General features: G+C 48.4%; 1 protein-coding gene across 1 annotated transcript in view; it reads right to left on the bottom strand.

Moving 5' to 3' along the window:
• LOC138259480 (cytochrome P450 2F2-like) overlaps nt 1-21,568 on the bottom strand; it is a 286,557-nt gene that overhangs the window by 139,211 nt on the left and 125,778 nt on the right. Inside the window, exon 4 of the mRNA XM_069207250.1 lies at nt 79-239. Within this exon, the coding sequence (XP_069063351.1) occupies nt 79-239 (161 nt within the window). The remainder of the gene's footprint in view (nt 1-78; nt 240-21,568) is intronic.

Here is a 21,568-nt window from a genome sequence, read left to right as displayed (position 1 = left end):
CCTATGATCCTTCAGTTTCGTAATGTAATTGAATCCCAGGAGTGGTCCTGTCAGTCGGTCTTACATGAAAAAATGTACCTGTCCCCATGTGGAGCTCATTAGGTGCCAGTTGTTGTTGATCAGGTAGAGCAGGTTGAGAAACTCCTTATCTTCGTATTCGAAGCGATCTCCAAAGACAAGGCTGCAGATGATGTTGGAGCCAGCTGCGCTAAATCCAAAAGTTGGATCGATGGGCTGACCTGAAACGAAAAAGAACAGTCGTCCAAAAAATTGTAAACTGCACTACTCAGATTCACCGTAAATTTGATGAAACCTTAGGCTCAATGTTGTGGTCGATACATATAGGACCCGCCAAAATCCTACTTTAATGAATCAGAATTTGTCAGGTCCGATGCATAACAGAAGCTTTTCCTCGAAAAAAGAGAATAACATGCAGTTTTTTGTGCTTAACACACCAACATCCGCATGTACCAATAATTATTGGGAACTTTCACTTGATAAATTTTGTCAGTTCGACATGCCAAAATATGTCGTGGTTAAAACGGAGGGAGTGCAGTGTTAGCCACTAAACTCCCAATTGTGACCTCTGCAGTAACTGGAGGTACCATAGGCAAACCCCAATTAACAAGTCCACTCCTAATGTGGACCCTACTCAGCAGATGCTTCCTCGGGATGTAAGACTGAACAATATATTTCATCAATACAACACAATGTTAGGCTTTTCGGATGCACACATTGAAAATGCTAATAGCTGAAAGTCTTTCGCTATGCACTACAGGAAAATATAAGGCCCAACAAGGATGCAGATAATGCAGGTGCAAGCTTCCCACACACATACATTGGGTGTAGTAAATTAATAAGAGCCCGCAATGATTAATTTGTGTAATGATTAAGTGTAGGAACTCAGTTCCTAATAGAAGCATGCCACTGTCTCACCAAATGCCTGGTTTCTGCAACACTAAGGCTGCCTAGTTTTCATTCCATCTCATGCATCTTTCTTTCACCATCCTACTCTTGCAGAGTCTGTTTTGTTCCCGTTTTCCTCCTTTGTCTCTCTTTTCCAATTTGTTTTCCTCCTTCCTTATCATACCTTTACCAGGTCAAAGCCTCAATCAATCAGCATTTGCATAGCGCAGCACTGTCACCCCTAGGGGTATCTCAGTGCCAAGGGTGCTGTGTCTCTGTCAAAAAGCCATGTCTTGAGTTTCTTTTTGAAGTCTGTTAGGGAGGGTGCTGTTAGAAGGTGGAGAGGTAGGTTGCAGGTCTTGGCGGCAATGAAAGAGAAGGAGCAGCCCCTGCTGCAGCTGCGATGGATGTGGGGGTGTGCAAGGATACATGAGGCGGAGCGAAGGTGTCTTGTGGGGAGATGGAATCTCAGTCAAGGTTTTATGTAGGATGGTCCTTGGTCATTTAGAGCTTTGTAGATGAGCGTGAGGATCTTGAACTGGCATCTCTTCTGGATGGGATGCCAGAGGAGGTCTCTGAGGTAGCAGGTGCTGTGGGTCCTTTTGGTGAGGTTCAGGGTGAGTCTGGCTACAGTTTTCTGTGTGATTTAAAGTCTTCTAAGGAGCTTGGTGGAGATTCCAGCATATAGAGCTTTGCCGCAGTCGAGGTGGCTGGTGATGAGGGCCTGCATGATGGTCTTTCCGGTGTTGATCGAGATCAATCTGAAAATTCTGCAAAGTATGTGGAGGGTGTTGAAGCAGGAGGAGGCAACTGCATTGACTTGTTGTTTCATTGTCAGTTGGCTGTCGAGGATGATGCCAAGGTTGAGCATGTAGTCTGTCATTGTGGATGTTGGTCCGAGTTCTGCTGGCCACCAGCTGTGGTCCCTTATGAAGGTGTTCTTTCTGAAGATCAGTGCTTCTGTTTTGTCAGAGTGGAATTTGAGGCAGTTGTCTCTCATCTATTTAGCTACTTTGGTCATGGTGTTGCAGAAGTTGGTTTTGGTGTTAAATGGGTCCTCAGTGAACGAGAGGATTAGTTGAGTGTTGTCTGCGTTGGATATTATGTTGAGTCTGTGGGATCTGACGATGTCTGCAAGGGTGGTCATGTAAATGTTGAACAGGGTGGGGCTGAAGGATGATCCTAGGGGTACGCCGCATATGATGTTTTTGGGTGCAAAAGATGAAGGGAGGTAGTTGGATGGTCTGAGTACGTTTCTCTAAGGAAAGAGGTGATCCATTTGAGAGGTGTTTTACTGTATGCCGATTCTGCAGAGTCTGTCGATGAGGGTGTGGTAGGAGATGGTGTTGAACACATCGGAGCGGTCTAGGAAGATCAGGGCTACATTTTCTCTGCAGTCGAGGGGAGTTCTGATGTTATCTGCTGCATCAACCAGTAATTAGCTGTGCAGGGTGAAGGCCTGAGTTATAGTTACCTTAGTGCACGAGTTATAGTTACTTGAAAGAACTCTAACTATAACTGCTGAATTTCTATGGTTTTGTGTGAGTAAATTCAGAACCTAACTTTAGCGTACCTGTAATCTTTGTTTTTTTCAGTGAATTTCTATGTCTGAATTTAAATACGTTACTCCAACGGCCTTGCAGCCAAGCCCCTATAACCACCTATAACCACCCAACCCTGCTCCACACATGCCCTTTGGCCATGCTCAGTGCAGGTTGGCCACAGGGCCTGCTTCTATTAAACGATCTGTGAGTGTGTGTGTGTTTGTGAGTGCGCCTGAAAGTGGGTGTGTGAGTCTATGAATGGGTCTGAGTGGGTGCATGAGTGTCTGAGTGGGTGTGTGAGTGGGTGCATTAGTCTCTGAGTGTATTTATGAGTGAATGAATTAGTGCATGAATGAGTGTGTTTTTTCTTAAATATATTTTCTTATTTGCAAAAATTACACAAATAATTAGCAAAAAATCACAAATTTTCAGGAATACCATGAACAGTGATAAAGAATTATTTGAAATCAGTAATGTTCCCCTAATCACACTTATATCACACCCTTGGAGTCAGGGTACCTTCACCCTGACCCCTTATGCCACTTTCGGTTAGGATTTCCACCCTTAGGGGACCATGTCCCGTGAAATAAAATGGTGGCTGCACTTTTCTAGTCAGGTTACGATCAGCCAATTACAGTGCTTCTTTTCACATGTGCACTTGCAAAAAGTCATGAATTTCTGCAAAATATATACAAAATAATTGCGAAGTCTCTGCGGCCAGAGACATACAAATTTATATTTCCCTAAATGTCTCAAAAACTTCTGAACAAATTTACAGCAAATAAGTGAAAGCGCAATCTGCGTACCGAAAGCTACCTTACTTGCAAATTTGATGTAATTCCATCCAGCGGTTTGGGCTGTAGTCATGTCTAAAGGTCCTATGGGAACATGGGAAACACAACTTTTTTGGCACCTCCTTTTTCTTGGCCCCGCTTGACGGATCACCCCAAAGCTTTCCGTGTACAACAAGAGTAACCGTGACACTTTTTCGGGAAAATTTCAAGAAGATTCGTCAAACAGCGCCAAAGATAAAGGCAAGCCAAAATTATTTTTTTATGGAAACATGGTCTTAACTATAACTACCTAGTGGCAACCACCACTAGGTAATATAAACATACATATATATATATATATATATATATATATATATAGATATAGATATAGATATAGATATATATAACCCACTCATTTTAGTTGTTGTCTTGACATTTTCAGAGTGATCCGTCAAGCAGAGGTAAAAGTTTGAGGCTTCCCGCGCAGTTTATCCAAGGAGGGCTCCATCCAGGTCGGTTTTAATTTTCAACTGGTCCCGGGTGAAGATTTCCTTCCTGAAAAAGTTTCTAAGTACGAACGTAGCACATTTGACCAAGGCCTCCTGCAATGAAGAGGGCTTCAGCAAGGTCAGCCTCAAATTGTGACTTCATCCCAGTCAGTGAGAAATCTACAAAAAATGTTCTAAGTGTGAAGGTAAAACTTTGACCGTGGCCTCCCACTCAGTGTAGCCGAGCAGAGCTTTATTGTGGTCGGTCTCAACTTTTGACCTTGCTCCGGTCGAGTGTGACCAGATGTCCAGATTGGCGCTTTTGATTTCTGAATGCAAGAAAACATTTAGGCCCTCATTAAGAGTTTGGCGGCCTTCGGCCATGTGAAATAATACCACCATACCACCAGTGGTGGCAGTACAACACCTGCTGTATTACGAGTCACAAAGAACAAACCGCCCAAATCCAGCCACAAAACCAACACTGCCAGGCCGACCAACGGTGAAAGAGTGACTGTCCACTGGTCCTGCCTCGCCAACACCATTCCGACCACCCTATTACAAGTCAGTTTTCACATGCACGGAGGTAAACCAAAGGCACTGCCAATAGTAGCCAACACCACATTGGACAGTTCAAATACCCCACACCTGAAACACATACACACACCACACACACCTGTTCACAGTACTATAAAACACCCCCCCACAAACACCCACAATCCCTTGCGATTCCTACGACCAGCCACAGAGCCATGAGCCACGAAGCACATCCCATACAATACAAACACCTTCACATTGCACACTTTGCACACACCACCACCACAACACACCAGCATCCGCATCCAAACACCCCCACACCACCAATCTCCACCTCTGCATCCTACCCGCACAGCACAACCCTCCCCAACAACATGTCATGCCAGAAGCACCCATGGTTCACAGACAATGAGTTGCGGGTCATGATGGACGAAATCCTCAGAGTAGATCCACAACTGATGGGAGCCCAGGTCCAGCAAACATCATTGGTCAGGAAAACAGAGTAATGGCAGAGGATCGTAGACAGGGTCAACTCAGTCTGCACCTATCCATGCACAAGGGAGGATATCAGGAAGAGGTGGAACGACTTTGGGGGGAAGGTCCGTTCCATGGCATCCAGTCACCAGATCACCCTGAACAAGACTAGCAGTGGGCCCCCACCTCCTCCCCTTGAGTTGACATCCTGGGAGGAGAAGGTCTTGGACACCATGTATCGGAGGGCATTACTGGTATCATCGGAGGTCTTGACTCTGGTAAGTCAACAATACCACCCAGGCACCAACCACTCCTGTCCTGCATGGCTCCCTACCACTCCCCAATCCACACCATCCCGCAATACTGCATCCCCCCAATCACCCCACACCCCTCCCCTGCATGCCACACTACCCCTCTCCCACAATCCCCACACACTCCCCCAATGCACGAATAACAATTACAATGTGAAGAACCACAGCTCCCACAATGCATCACTCCTCATACAGCAAATAATCACAGTCCTTCTTCACAGTGGAATACCTGCATGGACAACCATACCACAGCCGACACCTACTGGTTGCTGTGACAGCGTCCCAAAACATAGCAATTACAGAAGTGCCAACCACCATCCACAACCCACCATGGCACATGGAAACCATAGCACAATTCCCATACCCAAATCAATGTCTGCAGTGCTACAGCTGTCAATGACATCATGCACCACACCATGGAAATGACAACTACACATCCAAATACAAACTCTCCCCCTTTCCATCCACAGGCAACCCAGCCACTGCCACCCTGCAAAGGATGCCAGGGTCAGACGGCCCTCACCCGGATGAAGTCCCCAGTGGATGTCTGGATGGGGATGACTTGCCTGTGCCATATGGGGGCAACTGATCAGTCCATTCCCAGCAGCCCAACCCTGGACACACCGGACACCTGCTCCCATGTGGCTATAACACCTCAGCCAGCCCCTCCTCCCCAAATCTGTGTCCCAGGGACTTCTCAATCAGAAGTGTGCCCCACAGGACAGGGGCCAGAGTCAAGGGCACACACCCCGGACAATGAAAGGGCTGGTGCTACTGGGAGTGGGCACACTGTGCCAGGGGCACAGACACAGGGGGCTAGGGGTAATGGGAAGGGAACTGTGGTCCAAGGGAAGGGGTAGCCACAACACAAGACTGGCCGGGAGGCCCTCACCCAGATCCTGGGTGCATACCACCAAACCCAGGACACTATGGCTCAGATCCTCACCACTGTGCAGGAGACCCAGAGGCTGCAGAGTGAACACTATTAGGATGCCATGAAGTAGTGTCAGACCCACAATGCCAACATGGCCTCCATAACAAGAGTGCTGAAGGAATTCACCACCATCCTGCGTGAGTCCACCTCCCACCAGCATGCCCCTTCGAATAGCCACAACCCATCTGAGCCGGCCACGTCAGCGGCAGCTAGTGGCATGGAGGTCCTGCCCCAAAACGTGCAGGACACCAGCACCCCTACACCTGTAGCTGAGGATCCCCCATGCAAGCAAGAACATCCAACGAGACATCATGCTGGAACTGATGTCAAGACCACCGCCAGGAAGTGACCCTCTCCTGAACATTCTCCCTTGTGTGTCATTGAGACACCGTGTTGAGTGTCCACTGTCCTCTCTCTGTTGTCACAAGGCCACCATACTGGTTTTCGACTACCCACAGCTGGCCTAAGTACTCTGATGATCCCACCCACCATGACCCCACTCACCACCCTTTGCACTTTTTCCTCCCAAATAAACACCATTGAGCACAGTTACTGCCTACATCTTTAATTGTAATGAGTACAAAAGATATTGCCATTACTTATGCAACAGTCAACCCATTGTCCTGCCAATGTATGTGAGAGTGACAGAATAGGGAGCAACATGCACCAACGATTACAGTGGAGCATGCAGTGGCTGGAGACATATGCCAAGGGAGACAACAGATGAGGCAGGGACCAGAGTGCACCACAACAATGTCCTGAAAGTAGAACAAGACAGGGACATCAATCACTATAGGAGTCACATATGCCAACTCAGCACACATGCACTGTATTTACAGGAAGCCAAGGCTGAGATGACAAGTCAAGTCCCCAACCATATTCCCATAACAAACCCACATTCCCAAGACATACCTCCCCAATGGTCCCTCCCTCACACCAAAGAGATCCAGACGTGAGGCAGTTCCCACTGCCACAACAGTAATTTTGCACAGCCCCCAATGTCGACTCCCAGGATAGGATGCAATACAGAGAAACCATTTAGTGTAGCACATACATTGCACTGGATCTGCCAGTTCAGGCAAAAATGGTCATGCACATAGATGTCACAAGTGCAGCAACACAACAGCAGGCTGAGAATAGCACTGACTTGTGCACAGTAAGAACCCAACTCATGGGCACATGTAACCCACCCCCCCAACCCACCCAGAGTTAGAGCTGCACCCAATACCTCCAGTGATTAGAGACACCAGGTGGTAGCATGGCCCAAGGCAGACAGTTGTACAGGTCACATACAAGACAATCGACATATACCTGTATCTCAGTGGAAGTATTGTCCTATCAGCTCTGCTCTGGAGTCAGCTGCATCCACATCATCTTCCTACTCATCACTCCCCATGTCTCCTACATCAGCCACTGGTACAGCTGCTACCTCCTCTATATCCATCAATGTGATGTGACATCCTAGGGCCAAATTGTGTAGCATGCAGCAGGCGACAATGATCTGGCACACTTTCTGTGGTTTGTAGAGTAGTGCACCTCCGGAGATGTGCAGACACCGAGGTCCTCTCAATGACTTGTCTTGTCCTACCGTGGGCCTCATTGAAACTGTTTTCAGCAGCAGTAGTTGGATGCCTCACGGGTGTCAGTAGCCAGGGAAGGTTGGGATAACCAGAGTCACCTGGGTGCATAGAGGTAAGAGCCATGTCAAGTCCGGGAGGGTGATAGGGCAGGTCGTGAAGAATGTTGAGAGCAGAGGGGCACACATATGAAAGGATACATATCGATGAGCCAGGCCCGGTCCCTCCGTAATAGTGCCATCATCGGTGGGACGGTGCTGTTCCACAGAATGTAGGAGTCATGCACAGAACCAGGGAACTTGGCCGTCACTTGTGTGGTATATTGGTCAGCGAGACACGCCACCTGCACATTGGTGGAATAAACGTTTTTATGGTTCCTATACAGTTGCTCACTCCTCCTGGGTTGCACCAGTGCAATTTGGGTGTCATCAATAGCCCCTATCACATGAGGTACATGTGCCAAATCGTGGAAGGCAGATTTGACAGTGCCCAAATCAGCAAACTGGGGGAACCTGATGTAGCTGGGCAAATGTTTTTGGAGGGCACATATACATCCTTCAGGACGTTGCTAAACATGGGCTGTGTGATCCCTGCTGCCAAGCCCACTGTAATCTGGAATGACCCTGAGGCAAGGAAGTGGAGTACTGACAACACCTGTACTGTGGGAGCGATGCAATTGGGATGACGAATGGCAGGCAACAGATCTGGCTCCAACTGATTAACCAGCTCCATGATGGTCTGACGGTTCAGACAATAGGTCTGAATGATGTGTCTCTCTTACAGGGTGGCAAGGCTGACTAGGGGCCTGTAAACCGGAGCATTCCTCCTCCTCCACATTCCACCATACCTGGGAATAGGAGGGAGTAGGAATTATGATCTGCGGCATTGACTTTGTGGACGGAGTTGAGCTCTGCACAGGTCACCAAACGTCACCTATGACACACCTTCAATGCACCCTCAATTCACATTGCACATGTAAAATGTCAGCCTGCATGCACAGAACAGATGGAAGTGAGCCCATTCCATCGGCATAACACGTCATGGCGGTAGGCGATCGCAACCGCCGTGCAACTCCTCATTGGTTAACATGGTTGCCTATGGGAGACAGGAGCCAATGGTGATCACCGTCAGCAGTGACGGTGATGACCACGGCGGCTGTGACCACCATTTCATGCCCTGACACTTGTGCACAGAAGACCTTCATTGCATCAGCTTCTGTGTTCTGATTCTGGTAGCCAAGATGCCACGTCCTGCAGGAGATAGGGCTCCAGCCTTCACCCAGGAGGAATTGGAGAAGCTCGTGGATGGGGTCCTACCCCTGTATGGACAGTTGTATGGGGCACCAGAGCAGCAGGTGAGGCAAATGTTACTGTCCTGTCTGTGAGTGGTGCGTATGGGGACAGGGGCCTTGGGACGAGGAAGTGTCACTGGAGAATGGACATGGGTGAGGAGTCTGGGGATACGTGGATTGATGAAATGTATGTGTGGTAGTGTGATGTGTGATGTCCACTGCTGTCCCTGTGATGCCATGCTACATGATTTTGTCCTTCTGTCTGTGTCGCCCATGCAGGTCAGCTCTCATCAGAAGAAGGGGATATGGCATGTCATCGCCAAGCAAGTGCAGACCCTGGTGGTCTATGCCTGGCAGAGCACCCACTGAAGAAAGCGGTGTGAGGACCTGAAATGCTGGGCCCGAGAGACTGTGGCGGTCCAGCTGGGGACATCCTCGCAACGAGGGAGGGATGCCTGTTGGACCCTGACCCCTCTAATGGCCCACATTTTGGTGGTGGCATACCCTGAAGTGGATGGGCGCTTGAAGGCAGCACAGCAGCCACACTCTCACTTACAATATGTGTTGCCATAGGGGCTCTGGGTGTGCAGTATTGGAAGGCTGTAGCATGGGTACTAGTTAGATACATGTCCACTATGGGTATTAGACAACTGGGCAGGATTGGCATCATAGATGTGTGGCCATGCCATGCAGTCAGTGAATTGAGGGACACTTACCTCCAATGTGGTATCTGTGTTGTCATCTACTACCTAAATGAGCTAGGCAGCTCATGCCAACAGGGTCATTGTATCTGGGGTGTCAGGACAATGTAATCAGTTCTTGCCAACCACTGTGCCAGGGGTGAATATAGAGTCCTCAGTCTGCTTGCTGGCAGGTACTGCAAGTTTAGTGAGGTAAGGTGGGCCAAGATGTCATTGTGCAATTTGACAATGGCCTAGTTGGCATGCCAACTACCATTCCAAGATTCAGTTGGTTCGGTGGTCCAGAAATTGTGTGTCTCAACAGGCATGGGAAGTGGCAAGGTACTGGGAAGGTGTGCCGGGTATGCCTCTCGTTATGTACATAATTGCATCTATGTCAGCATCAGTGGTACACATGTGCATTGCTGTGGTTACCCCCATGGTGTTCCATTGTTGTAGCATGTGTAGGTGAGGGCATGGCGTGTCATGGCATTGCATCAGAGGATGTTGAAGTTACTCTGTGTGAATGTTGTGCTGGCATTGACCGATTGAACCCTGTATCTCTCTCTCTCTACCACCCTCCCTCCCTCTCTCCCTCCGTCAGGTCCTCTGTTGTGCATCAGCATCATCTGGCAAAGGAGAAGGGGCACCAGCGAGTAGGGAAGCTTCAGCCCACAGGACGGAGGAGGCTGATACCAGCAGAGCCTAGGGGACCAGTGGGACGGAAGGGGAGGGGAGTGCCACAGGGTAGAGAGAATCGACCACACCATCTTCAGATTCCTCCTCCGATGGTCGTTCACTGGCGGTGGCAGACCCATCTGGGACCATGCCTACATCATGTCTTCCACCCCCTTACCAGCACTGCCCTCCCTGTAGCTCCCCTTCCAGTTGCCTGTGCCCGCTCACCCAGGAGGGTGGGCATCTCCTTCACCGTAGGCACCTCTGCCCCGCCCTAGTCAGCCCTTCTGCCCCCAATGAGGAGGCTGTTGACCTCCTGAGGTTCATCTCTATGGAGCAGTCAACCATCATGAATGCCATCCAGGGACTGGCATCCCAGATGCAGCAGACAGATGAGCTCCTGGAAGGCATTCACAGTGCCCTTGCTGGCCTGCAGAGATCGTTTCAGGCTCTGGCCTCCTACTTGATGGCAGCCTGTGTCCCTTCTTCTTCCGTCCCCCTTCCAGCTACCTGTTTCCAAACCCACATCCCTCTCCCCTCAGCCATCCAAGGCACACTTACTGAGCCACATATATCCACATCAACAGACACAGTACGCAAGGACAGACATAAGCACCACAAACACCACCACTGCCATACACACAAACAACATTCAGATGCAGGCATGCCAACGCCCACTCCCTTCACCGATTCCCCCACCAACTTCCCCCTCACAGTAACAACACCACTCACAGCTGCAGTCACCACCTCACCAGTCCCAGATCCGGCCACATGTCCTCTCACTGCCACCATCACCACAATATCAGACCCCTATACATGCACCCCATTTACCACATGCGCACGCACCACGACAATCAACACCCCCACATGCAGCACATCCACCCTACCTGCAGACACCACCCCAACATTAACTCACATATCTCCCCTGCCATCTCCCTGTATCTCCTCCCCCCTCCTCCCAGTACACCTAAACGCCCATACTCATCCACCCAACATTCATCCAGCACACACGTCATCCACCCACGCACCTGCACCAATGGCACCTCCACGTACATACCTCTCAATCATTCCCTCTCCCTCCACTCCTAAATGTCCTTCCCATTACCTACCTTCTGCCCCTAAGAAATGTTTCCTGTAAGAGTTTTCCCTGCTCCCCATCACTGGCCTAGTCCCTGTTCCCCCAAATACCCTGCTACCCTTCCCAGACCCCTGCCTTCCACATCCCAGTCCTCCTCGCCATGCCCCTCCCCCACCGAAGACTACCACCACCACCAAGTCCACAGTTAGCCCTCCCAAACACAAGGCCAAGCCTGCTCCCTCTGCTTCCAAGGCCAAACCCACTCCATCCACTTACAAGGCCAACCATTACCCCTCTCCCCTCCTGACTACCCCACTGCCTTCCAAAGGCAAAACTAAGTACCCCTATCCAAATCTACCACCAAGGACCCCCACTCCAAGCCCACACCACCGCTGCCCTGCCCCATCTCACCCCTGAGGTACCTGCATGCCCAATTGATGCCCCTGCCCTGTGGAGGTCAACACTTTGCAGTCAGGAGTCAAGTTGGGGTGTCAATCTGTGCCCAGTGTGCTTGTGGCACCGCAAGACATTTGGACTGGCCCATGGGCCTCATTGTACATAGGTCTGCCTATTTTATTTGTTTTTTTAATATATCTGCACCAATGCAACATTGGTGGCAATGGTAACAACCTTGCACTGGCTTTCCTTTAACATGTATGTGTGGTGGATGTGTGTACCAATGTCCTTCCCTCCAGTGTGTGCTAGGCTGGTGTACTTACGTTTGGTGTCTTTGTCGGCGTCGCTGGTCCTGGTCGTCAATGGCCAGCAGGAGCATTGGGAAGACTTGCAATTCGTGTGCCATGGCTCCTATGGACGTGCCTGTGTTCCTGAAGGTGAGTGATCCCTTTTATGTGGTTCATTTTCATCAGGCTTTTCGTGGCGGTGAGCCCTTCCACGGAAATCTTGGTGGTGTGCTGCCTCATAATACAGTTGTGGGAAACAGCCTGACTGTCAGCCGGGAGATGCCTACCGCCGGCTGCAGCTGTCCGTCCGCAGTGGCGGTTTGGATGGAACTTGGCTATGTTCTGCAGGTGCCTTCCCTGTTCTCGTAATATGGTGACCTTCACTGCCGGGGCCGCAGCGGTACAACCGCCAACTCCACCGCAGCAGTCCACAGACCACCAAAGTCGTAATGAGGGCCTTAATCTTCAAAAAATCATATCTCTGGTTCCCTTCGTTGGTTGTATGTTGTTTTGGTGTCATTTTAACTAGAAGAATAGAATCTATTTTTATAAATTGGTGTGGGATTTTTATTGTGTTCTGTGTTCTACTTATTTACTGTTTTGTTGATATTAAATGCTTTAGACACCTGTTCCCTAAGTTAAGCCTACCAAATTGTTGCCAAGCTACCAAGGGTTGAGCCAGGATTGATTTATTGAGACCTTGAATGGACCTAGTGGACGTTTGTGGCCTATTGCTAAGTGTAGGTACCTACCTGTCCATACCAATAATCCACTTACCAACAGGATACAGAGGGAATGAACTGACTACAACTCCCAGAAGGCCTTGTGTCTGTAACTCCAAACACCAGCCCAGTGTTCACTTGTCCAAATATCCCTGTTTGGTAGCTCTCAGTTGAAGTGCACACACCTGGGTGGCTGCCATTTGTATAGTAAGGGAAGAAGAGAGAGTGGCCTGACTGCAGTTTCCAGGAGGCCTTGTATCTGTAACTTCAACCACCAACCCAGTGTTCACTTGTCCAAATACCCCTGTTTGGTAGCTCTGAGTTAAAGTATAATCACCTGGGAGGATACCATTTGTATTATGTGGGAAGTAGAGAGAATGACCTGACTACAACTCCGAGGGGACACTGCTTCTGTAACTCCAACCATGAGCCCAGTGTTCACTTGTTCAGATACACCTGTTCCTTAACTCTCAATTGAAGTGTACTCACCTGGGAGGATATTATATGTATTGTGATTGTAGTAGAGAGTGTGACCTGACTGCAACTCCTAGGAGCTCTTGTGTCTGTAACTCCAAACACCAGCCACCAGTTCACTTGTCCAAACACCCTTGTATGTGAACTCCAAATTGAAATGTACTCTCTTGGGAGGATACTATTTCTAGAATGGATGTAGTAGAAAAAGTGACCTGATTGCAACTTCCAGGAGGCCTTGTGTCTGTAACTCCAAGCACCGGCCCAGTGTTCACTTGTCCAATACCCCTGTATGTGAACTCTCAATTTAAATTTACTCACATGGGAGGATACAATTTGTACAGTGTTGGAAGCGGAGAGAATGACCTTACTGCAAGTCCCAGGAGGCACTATTTCTGTAACTCCAACCACCAGCCCAGTGTTCACTTGTCCAAATATACCTGTTCCTTAACTCCCAATTGAAGTGCATACATCTGGGAGGATACCGTGTGTATAGTATGTGTAGTAGAGAGAGTGACTTAACTGCAACTCCCAGGAGACATTGTTTCTGTAACTCCAAACACCAGCCCTGTGTTCACTTGTCCAAATACCACTATTTGGTAACTCTCAATTAAAGTGTACTCACCTGGGAGGATACCATATAGATAGTGTGTGTAATAGAGAGAATGTCCTGATTGCAACTCTCAGGAGGCCTTGTGTCTGTAACTCCGAATACCATCCCAGTGGTCACTTGTCCAAATACTCCTGTATGTGAACTCTCAATTGAAGTGTACTCACCTGGCAAGATACCATATGTGTAGTGTGTGTAATAGAGAAAGTGCCCTGACTGCAACTCTCGGGAGGCTTCGTGTCTGTAACTCAAACCACCAGCCCAGTGGTCACTTTCCAGATACACCTTTGATTTCATTCTCTTTTGAAGTGCACACCCCTGGGAGGATACCATATGTATAGTCTGTGTGTAGTAGAGAGAGTGACCTGACTGCAGCTCCAGGAGGCATTATGTCTGTAACTCCAAACACAAGCCCAGTGTTCACTTGCCCAAATACATCTGTTTGTTAACTCTCTGTTGACGTTTACTCCCCTGGGAGTGAGCAAAATATAGATCATGCTCAACTCAGAGACGTGTCTGTCTACCTAGCTTCATCTTGACCTGCTAACCCAAGATGAAACTATTGAGGACAGGAACAACATCTTACTCACTGTGTACACCAAGTATTCCTAAGGCCTAAAGCCGCATCACCAGATTGGTATCGGCAGCAGACATATTGACACAGCACTGTGCACGTGGTGACTCTACTCACCTTTACAACAAAGTTCTGTGTTTGTCTGCATCCCGCTGAGCTAGGCCTCCAAATGGCCAAAGCCATGTGTTGTCTCTTCACTCTGTTGGCTTCACTGGTAGTAAGATGTCATTTTCAGCCCATCTTCCAAAGTGTAGCTGTTCTGCACATCTCATGAGCTGATTGAGTCAAATAATGTAGGCATGCTTCACAAATGGCATGTCAAATAACCCAATACCATGTTAACATGGCACAATAGGATAACCTACAACTTAATAATGTTGAATGTCTCTGCTTACTGTAACACAAAACCTTTGGAGGTAGATATCACACTTCAACCAGTAACAATGTATGTTCTTCATCAACAGATTCAGCTGCCACTGGGCACAGGGAGGCCACAAAACAAACTTCCACTACCCTCATGGATGAAGCCTTCAGTGATGACAGCACTCCTGGACTTATGAATGTGGAGGAAGGTCCGGGTCCATCTGATCAATCTGGTAAGAAGGCAACAATGAGTCCCACTGTGCCTACAATGTCAGCTCCTAGCCCTGTTGCTTCAACATCCCAGTCAACAATGCACCCCCACCCCAACCTGTGTAACTAGCACAGATTCCACAATCTTGTGCCCCCTAGTCCTGGATCCTGAGGTGCTCCTTGATACTCTGGATACTGAGGGTCCAGGACCCAGTTGGAAAGGGCACCCTGTGCCAAGGTTAAAGGCTCATGAGGGTAGGTTGTGTGGGAGGGACACTGTGGGCCGGTGGAGTGAGGCCACTGAGGCTGCTGTCCACCAGGATGCCATTAGCCTTGTCTTGGGGCTATCAGGAGTCCCAAGGCATGATGGGCCAGGTGTTGACTGAACTCTGGGACATTAAGCAGCTGCAGAGGGTCATGATTGACAAAATGGATGTCCATATTACCGAAATGGGCACCCTAACAGGGGTGCTGCGGGAAATTAACACAACACCAATCAGGGCTTTACTCGCAACATCTACCCCTTCTTGTGTGGCAAGTACATCATGGCAAAATACATCTGCAGCATACACAGGAAGGGAGGCATTGACAGAGACACAAACAGGTGCAGACATCCCTGCTTCTGCAGCAGCTAATCCACCCCCTTCACAAGCGGGGACTCCAATGATTTCATTCACCATGACTGACCCCTTCACATTTTTGTTGAGTTATGTCACTTTTTTTTTGTTAGTTGAAGCTTACCAATAAATTCACCTGTCACTAACTCATTGTCTGCTGGCCTTAATTTCACATTTAGCTATTTAGATATGTCAAACCATGTGAACCATATGATTATGATCCAAGGTACTTGTTCAAGATGGGATATGCTGCATGTACACAGTGTCCAGCTCAAGATTACGAACATCCTGCACAAACACATACATACAAGTCAAGTGTCTTGTCAAAGTAGACAGTTTATTGCATTGTTCAGCACATAGACTGTCAATATGTATGAAACAAAGCAAATCATACATGATTGAATCATACTGGGTAAATTAACATATTTACATGTACAGACCTCCAACCCATGGAAGGAAGGGATGTTTCAGACCTTGACCTGTAGAATAGGCAAACATTCAAGTGTTTGATGTCATCAGCTAGCTTCTGACCACAGGGTCAATACAATTCAGTGCTCATGCATCTGGTGGTATGACACCAGTATAGGTCAGTAATTTGGCACAGGCATTTTGGCCTACAATAATGAAACACACCAACAGTGACACATAGGTTATTCAGAAAGAGTGTGAAGCCAATGTGAAGGGCAACTGACATGATTGTGGCCTGCAACTACATATTTTCTGACCACATCATGACACACATGATGTATCAGGGCCAACACAGGACAAGAAACAAGTGCAATGGAGTCTTAAAAACTTCCATCCTATCACTGTGTAAGCTGTCTTGGCACAGGACTTCTACACCCAAATTCTGTGACCTACATTCCGTGGAACAATCCATGTCCACTTCGTCTGTCAGAACAGCATCCCATACCTACCAGTGTCACAACTCTGAAATGCCCACTTGAGGATGTGATGGTGAAGGTACCTGAAAAAAGAACAGTACAAGGAGTATAGGCATGAAACTATACATATGACACAAGTCACTTAGTAACCACCTGGAAAACAAAGTACATTGCAAAAAATCTTACACAAACGAAGCAACATAATCAAGGTAGGGATGTGTCAAAAGCTATCTCATCAAACATCCTTTGGCTGATTTTTGGCAGAACATCAACTCCCTAATTCAAAGAATCAACTCCACACTTCCTCACAACTACAGTACCTGGTACAGTCAGCCATGATGTCACAACATACTCATGAGAAGAAGCTGTTGATGAGATCTTGATTCAAGTCAGCTCCTTCCTCTTCACCCCTGTCATCTTCATTTGGAATTTCAGGATTCTCACCTGGTGGCACTGCAAGCTCCCCCTCCTCTGGGATGTAAGGGATATTCCTCTGCAGAATGATGTTGTGGAGCACACAGCATGCCACAGTGATCTGACACACTTTCCCTGGTGAGTAGAGGAGGGCTCCCCCATTCTTGTCCAGACAGCAAAATCAGGCATTCAGGAGCCCAAAAGCCTACTCCACTGCCCACCGTGTTCTTCCATTGGCCTCATTAAAGCGGACTTCCGCTGGTGTATTTGGATTCCTTAGCGGTGTCAATAACCAAGGATGGTTTGGATATGCTGAGTCTCCTGTTTAGGAATAGGACACAAATGCAACAACGAGTCACTCACTTCATGATTGTAGCATCTGACATTGCTCACACACAATCAGGACAGATGTGACTTACCAACTAGCCAGGCCCTCTCTGGATGCAGCTGTGATATCAGCTGGGGTATAGTGCTGTTTCACATTATCAAAGACACATGGGGTGATTTTGAGATGTAGAGATCGAATAAACAGACAACTTGTACGTTTATAGAATGGAAGTGTTTCCTGTTGCGATAGACTTGTTGACTGGCCTGCGGTGGCACCAAGACTACATGTGTGCCATCAATAGCTCCCATCACATGTGGGAGGTAGGTAAAACCATAGAAGTCAGCCTTCACATCTTTTTAATCTTCATGTCGGGGCAACCTGATAGAGCTGTCAATGTGTTTCAACATTGCTGATAGGAAATCTCTTGTCACAAGCCTGAACATAGGTTGGGAGATAGTCCCAGATTTGGCCACTGTATGTTGGAAGGACCCTCTGGCCAGGAAGTGTAATATTGACACTAGTTTCACAATGGGTGGTATGCATTTGGATTTGGGTTTTCAGGCACCAGATTTGGCTCCAACTGACAGCATAACTCCACTATTGTTTGCCTATCCAGACCGTACAGTTGTATTATGTGGCATTCCTCCATGGGCTGAAGGTCTGGCACCGGAGCTGAGTGGGAGCATTAGTCACTGTGTCTACACCAATACATGATGTATACCCACAAAAGCATGTGACAAAGCATTTCAGACTGGAAACACAGTACACCTAGTACACAGTACAGCTGTCAACTATACAAGGGTCAAATATGACACCCATGGTGGACAAGACATGTGCCCACAACATGGATTCGGGCATCACCCAACTATCTGCTACTTATTTGCCCCTCGAAATATAAGTCTTTTCTGACCACCAAAAATATGGTCAGCGAAGATAGACAGTGCACCACTGTCATATGCCATCTGTGCCCAGCAACACACTACACTGGTGATAGTGTAGTAGGACCTACACAACAAGACTGATTTAGGATGTTTATGATTTAACAAATATACTGTTGTTGTGACACATTTAACTTGGCCATATACTGTATTTCGAACTGCCAAAATGGTGGATGCCTGACCTACTCCACTGGACATTAAGTACTGCCCACAGCTGCTGGTAGAAGTAATCCGCGTGGTGGGCAGTACCAACCATAGCAGACACAGACATAGGCTAACATTGTTGCCTGTGGTTGTCACGGGTAAGCGGCTGTGGCCGTTGGCGGTGATGACCACATACGTGGCGTACACGTACAATGCGTTTTGCAAAATCAGTCACTTGATTCCTGACACTGCTGCCTTCAACAACTCAATCACTTCAGCTGCTGTGTGCTGCCTCAGGGAGCAATCACTCCATGGCTAGCAGGTGGAAGGGCCAGTGCCTTCTCTCCAGAAGAGCTGGAGAAGCTTGCGTATGAGGTTTTTCCCCCTGTATGGTCAGCTGTATGGCTCACCAGAGGAGCAGGTAAGAATCTCATAGGCACAATTGACTCTGTTTAACATCATGCTTTCCCTCCTCACAGGCTACAATGTGCGCATGAGTGGCAGTTAGATTTCTTGTGTGCCTGTTGTCGCAGTTTGTGTGACATAAATGGGATGTACATGGTGCAGGTATTGGAGAAAGGTACTATGGGGTGATTCTCACCCTGGCGGGCGGCGGAGGCCGCCTGCCAGAGTTCCCCCCTCCAAAATACCGCTCCGCGGTCGAAAGACCGCTGAGGGTATTTTGGGTTTTGCACTGGGCTGGTGGGCGACCGCCAAAAGGCCGCCCGCCAGCCCAGTGCAAAACACCCTTCCCACGAGGACGCCGGCTCAGAATTGAGCCGGCGGAGTGGGAAGGTGCAACGGGTGCAGTGGCACCCGTCGCGTATTTCAGTGTCTGCAAAGCAGACACTGAAATACAAAGTGGGGCCCTCTTACGGGGGCCCCCGCAGTGCCCCACAACACCCCATACCGCCATCCTGTTCCTGGCGGGCGAACCGCCAGGAACAGGATGGCGGTATGGGGTGTCAGAATCCTCCATGGCGGCGCAGCGAGCTGCGCCGCCATGGAGGATTCATTTGGGCAGCGGAAAACCGGCGGGAGACCGCCGGTTTTCCGCATCTGACCGCGGCAAAACCGCCGCGGTCAGAATGCCCTGCGGGGCACCGCCAGCCTGTTGGCGGTGCTCCCGCCAACCCTGGCCCCGGCGGTCCATGACCGCCGGGGTCAGAATGACCCCCTATATGTTTGGACATTCACATTGTGTTCTGTGATATGTTTTGAGCCCTAGATCCTGTGGGATACATATATCCAGACAAGGAGACTTTACTGCCATACAATGACATTTCTTTGGAAATTATGGTTGTAAATGTCAGACAACATGTATGTGCATGACAGCACAAGCTGTGTATGCATCTTGTTTGAGTCATTTGAGTATCTTGTAAGCAATGTGTGTTGTACCACATCAGAGCCTGACCCCCTAATGGCCTGCATTCTGGCGGTGGTCTACCAGGAGCTTGATGGGTGTTTGAGTGGAGCACAGCACCCACAATGGGGTGAGTCCAGGGCATATTCCTGCCTGTCACATTGTCAAGTTGGTAAGTTTGGTTCTGCCATCTCCCCCTGAAGATTGGGCATGGGACATGTGTGACACACAAGATGAGTAACTGTTAGTGTAGATATGTAATTTGGTGCATACTGATGTGCCTTCCCTATTAGCCCAGAGATCTAGGACACAGCCGAGCCCAGACCACAGACAATGTACTCTCCAGGGCCAACATATGGCTATGCGCAGTCATCAATCAGGTAATGTTGTTTGGTGTTGTGGGTGTAATTTGTACACAACAGTCCACTACTCTTCAGTGTGACAGCCCAAACAAAATGAAATAATGAATCACTGTACTAAGCCATGTGTCTGCTCAAGTGAGAATATTGGCATCTAACCCCAAGAGGCCACTTGGCTTTAGTGTCTCACAAGTGATGATGCCTCACTACTGTCTGTAATGTAAAGGTGGCCATCATACATGTGACAGCGCATACATTACTCTTTGGGTGCAGTTACAGAGCAATTATTTCCCTTTGTAAGTGGGGAATGTCCATTGACATGATTTGTGTGACATCACTGTTATCATAAATCCTTGTGCCTACATGTTAGCATGTATTCCTTTCACTTTTGACAAATCATTTTCACTGCTGTTTCATGCATGGTCTACCTGTCTTTGTGGGATGATTTCTGTATTCCCTCACATATGTGTGCATGTCAACATGTGTTTGGAATTGGATATATGTCATGGGGTTACAATTCATGTGGTGCCACAGACACAAGTGTGTCGCCATTACTTGGTGGCTCACACATACGCTCACCTGTCATTGCATCTCATTTGGCATATACAACTGCAGTAGCAAGGAAGGACATATCAGGTAGAACTAAAGGTTTTACCCACAATGTGCCTTTCAGTGCTGTTGATGTGGCATCATGTAGAAAAGTGCTTTGCACATGTGAAATGGGGAAGGATTATTACCTAACTGTTGGCATGCATCATGGAGTGAATTGCAGTTATATGGGGATCATATGTGATTCTGTACAGCTATTCATTCATGGAAATGTGTGTTTGCAGGACAAAAATGGAGACAGGGATATGGCCTCCCGTTGGGCAACATGGTGAAGGCCTTCTACAAGTACCTGAGAAACCCTGGGCCTCTCCAACAGTCAAAGGACTATTGGCTTCTACTGATGCAATCAGAGTATGTCATTTTCAGGGGTACCAATCAAGAGGTGTTTTCCCTGGGTCTAGCTGATTCATTGTGCTGTGAATATTGGAGACATATCTCTGTGACATTTTACACAAGTTGTCTCCAGTGTACATTTTGGTGCTGGATGTGTTATATAACTAAGCAACATTAGTACAACCTCCATGACTCCATTAGGACAATTTACACATGGTGAGCATTGTTGATATGTTTCCAGTGTGTCCGCAGTAGAAATGGTTAACGTTGAGGAAGTTGCATATACCCAGAACCAGGCTGTCTAGTGAAAGTCCAGAATTACAGGATTGATCAAAACCCAAATCTCCAACTCTTTCTCAGTGGAAGGACGGGATGCTGCCGCAAGTACAGCCCGAGTGGCTCTTCCCCGCTGACTCCGTCCTGGTCTCTGGCCCACCGGAGGCTCTGAACCGCTCAGTTCAACAGCTCGCCAGCCACCAGGATCACCTGGACCAGAGCGGGGGGAGGCAGGAATAAGCCCCAAAGCCCCGTACCCCCGAAAGCTCCGAAGCTGCCGAAGCCGGAGCAGAGCGGACCGCCGGCATCGGGTTTCAGGAGCCAGGAGGTCTCACCACCTCCGTCCAGGCTCGACTGGTAGACCGGAGGCGGGGGCTAAAAAAAAAACAAGCAACCAGC

The sequence above is a fragment of the Pleurodeles waltl genome, chromosome 9, assembly GCF_031143425.1.
Source record: "Pleurodeles waltl isolate 20211129_DDA chromosome 9, aPleWal1.hap1.20221129, whole genome shotgun sequence".
NCBI lineage: Eukaryota > Metazoa > Chordata > Amphibia > Caudata > Salamandridae > Pleurodeles > Pleurodeles waltl.
This window is presented reverse-complemented; position numbering and strand designations above follow the sequence as displayed.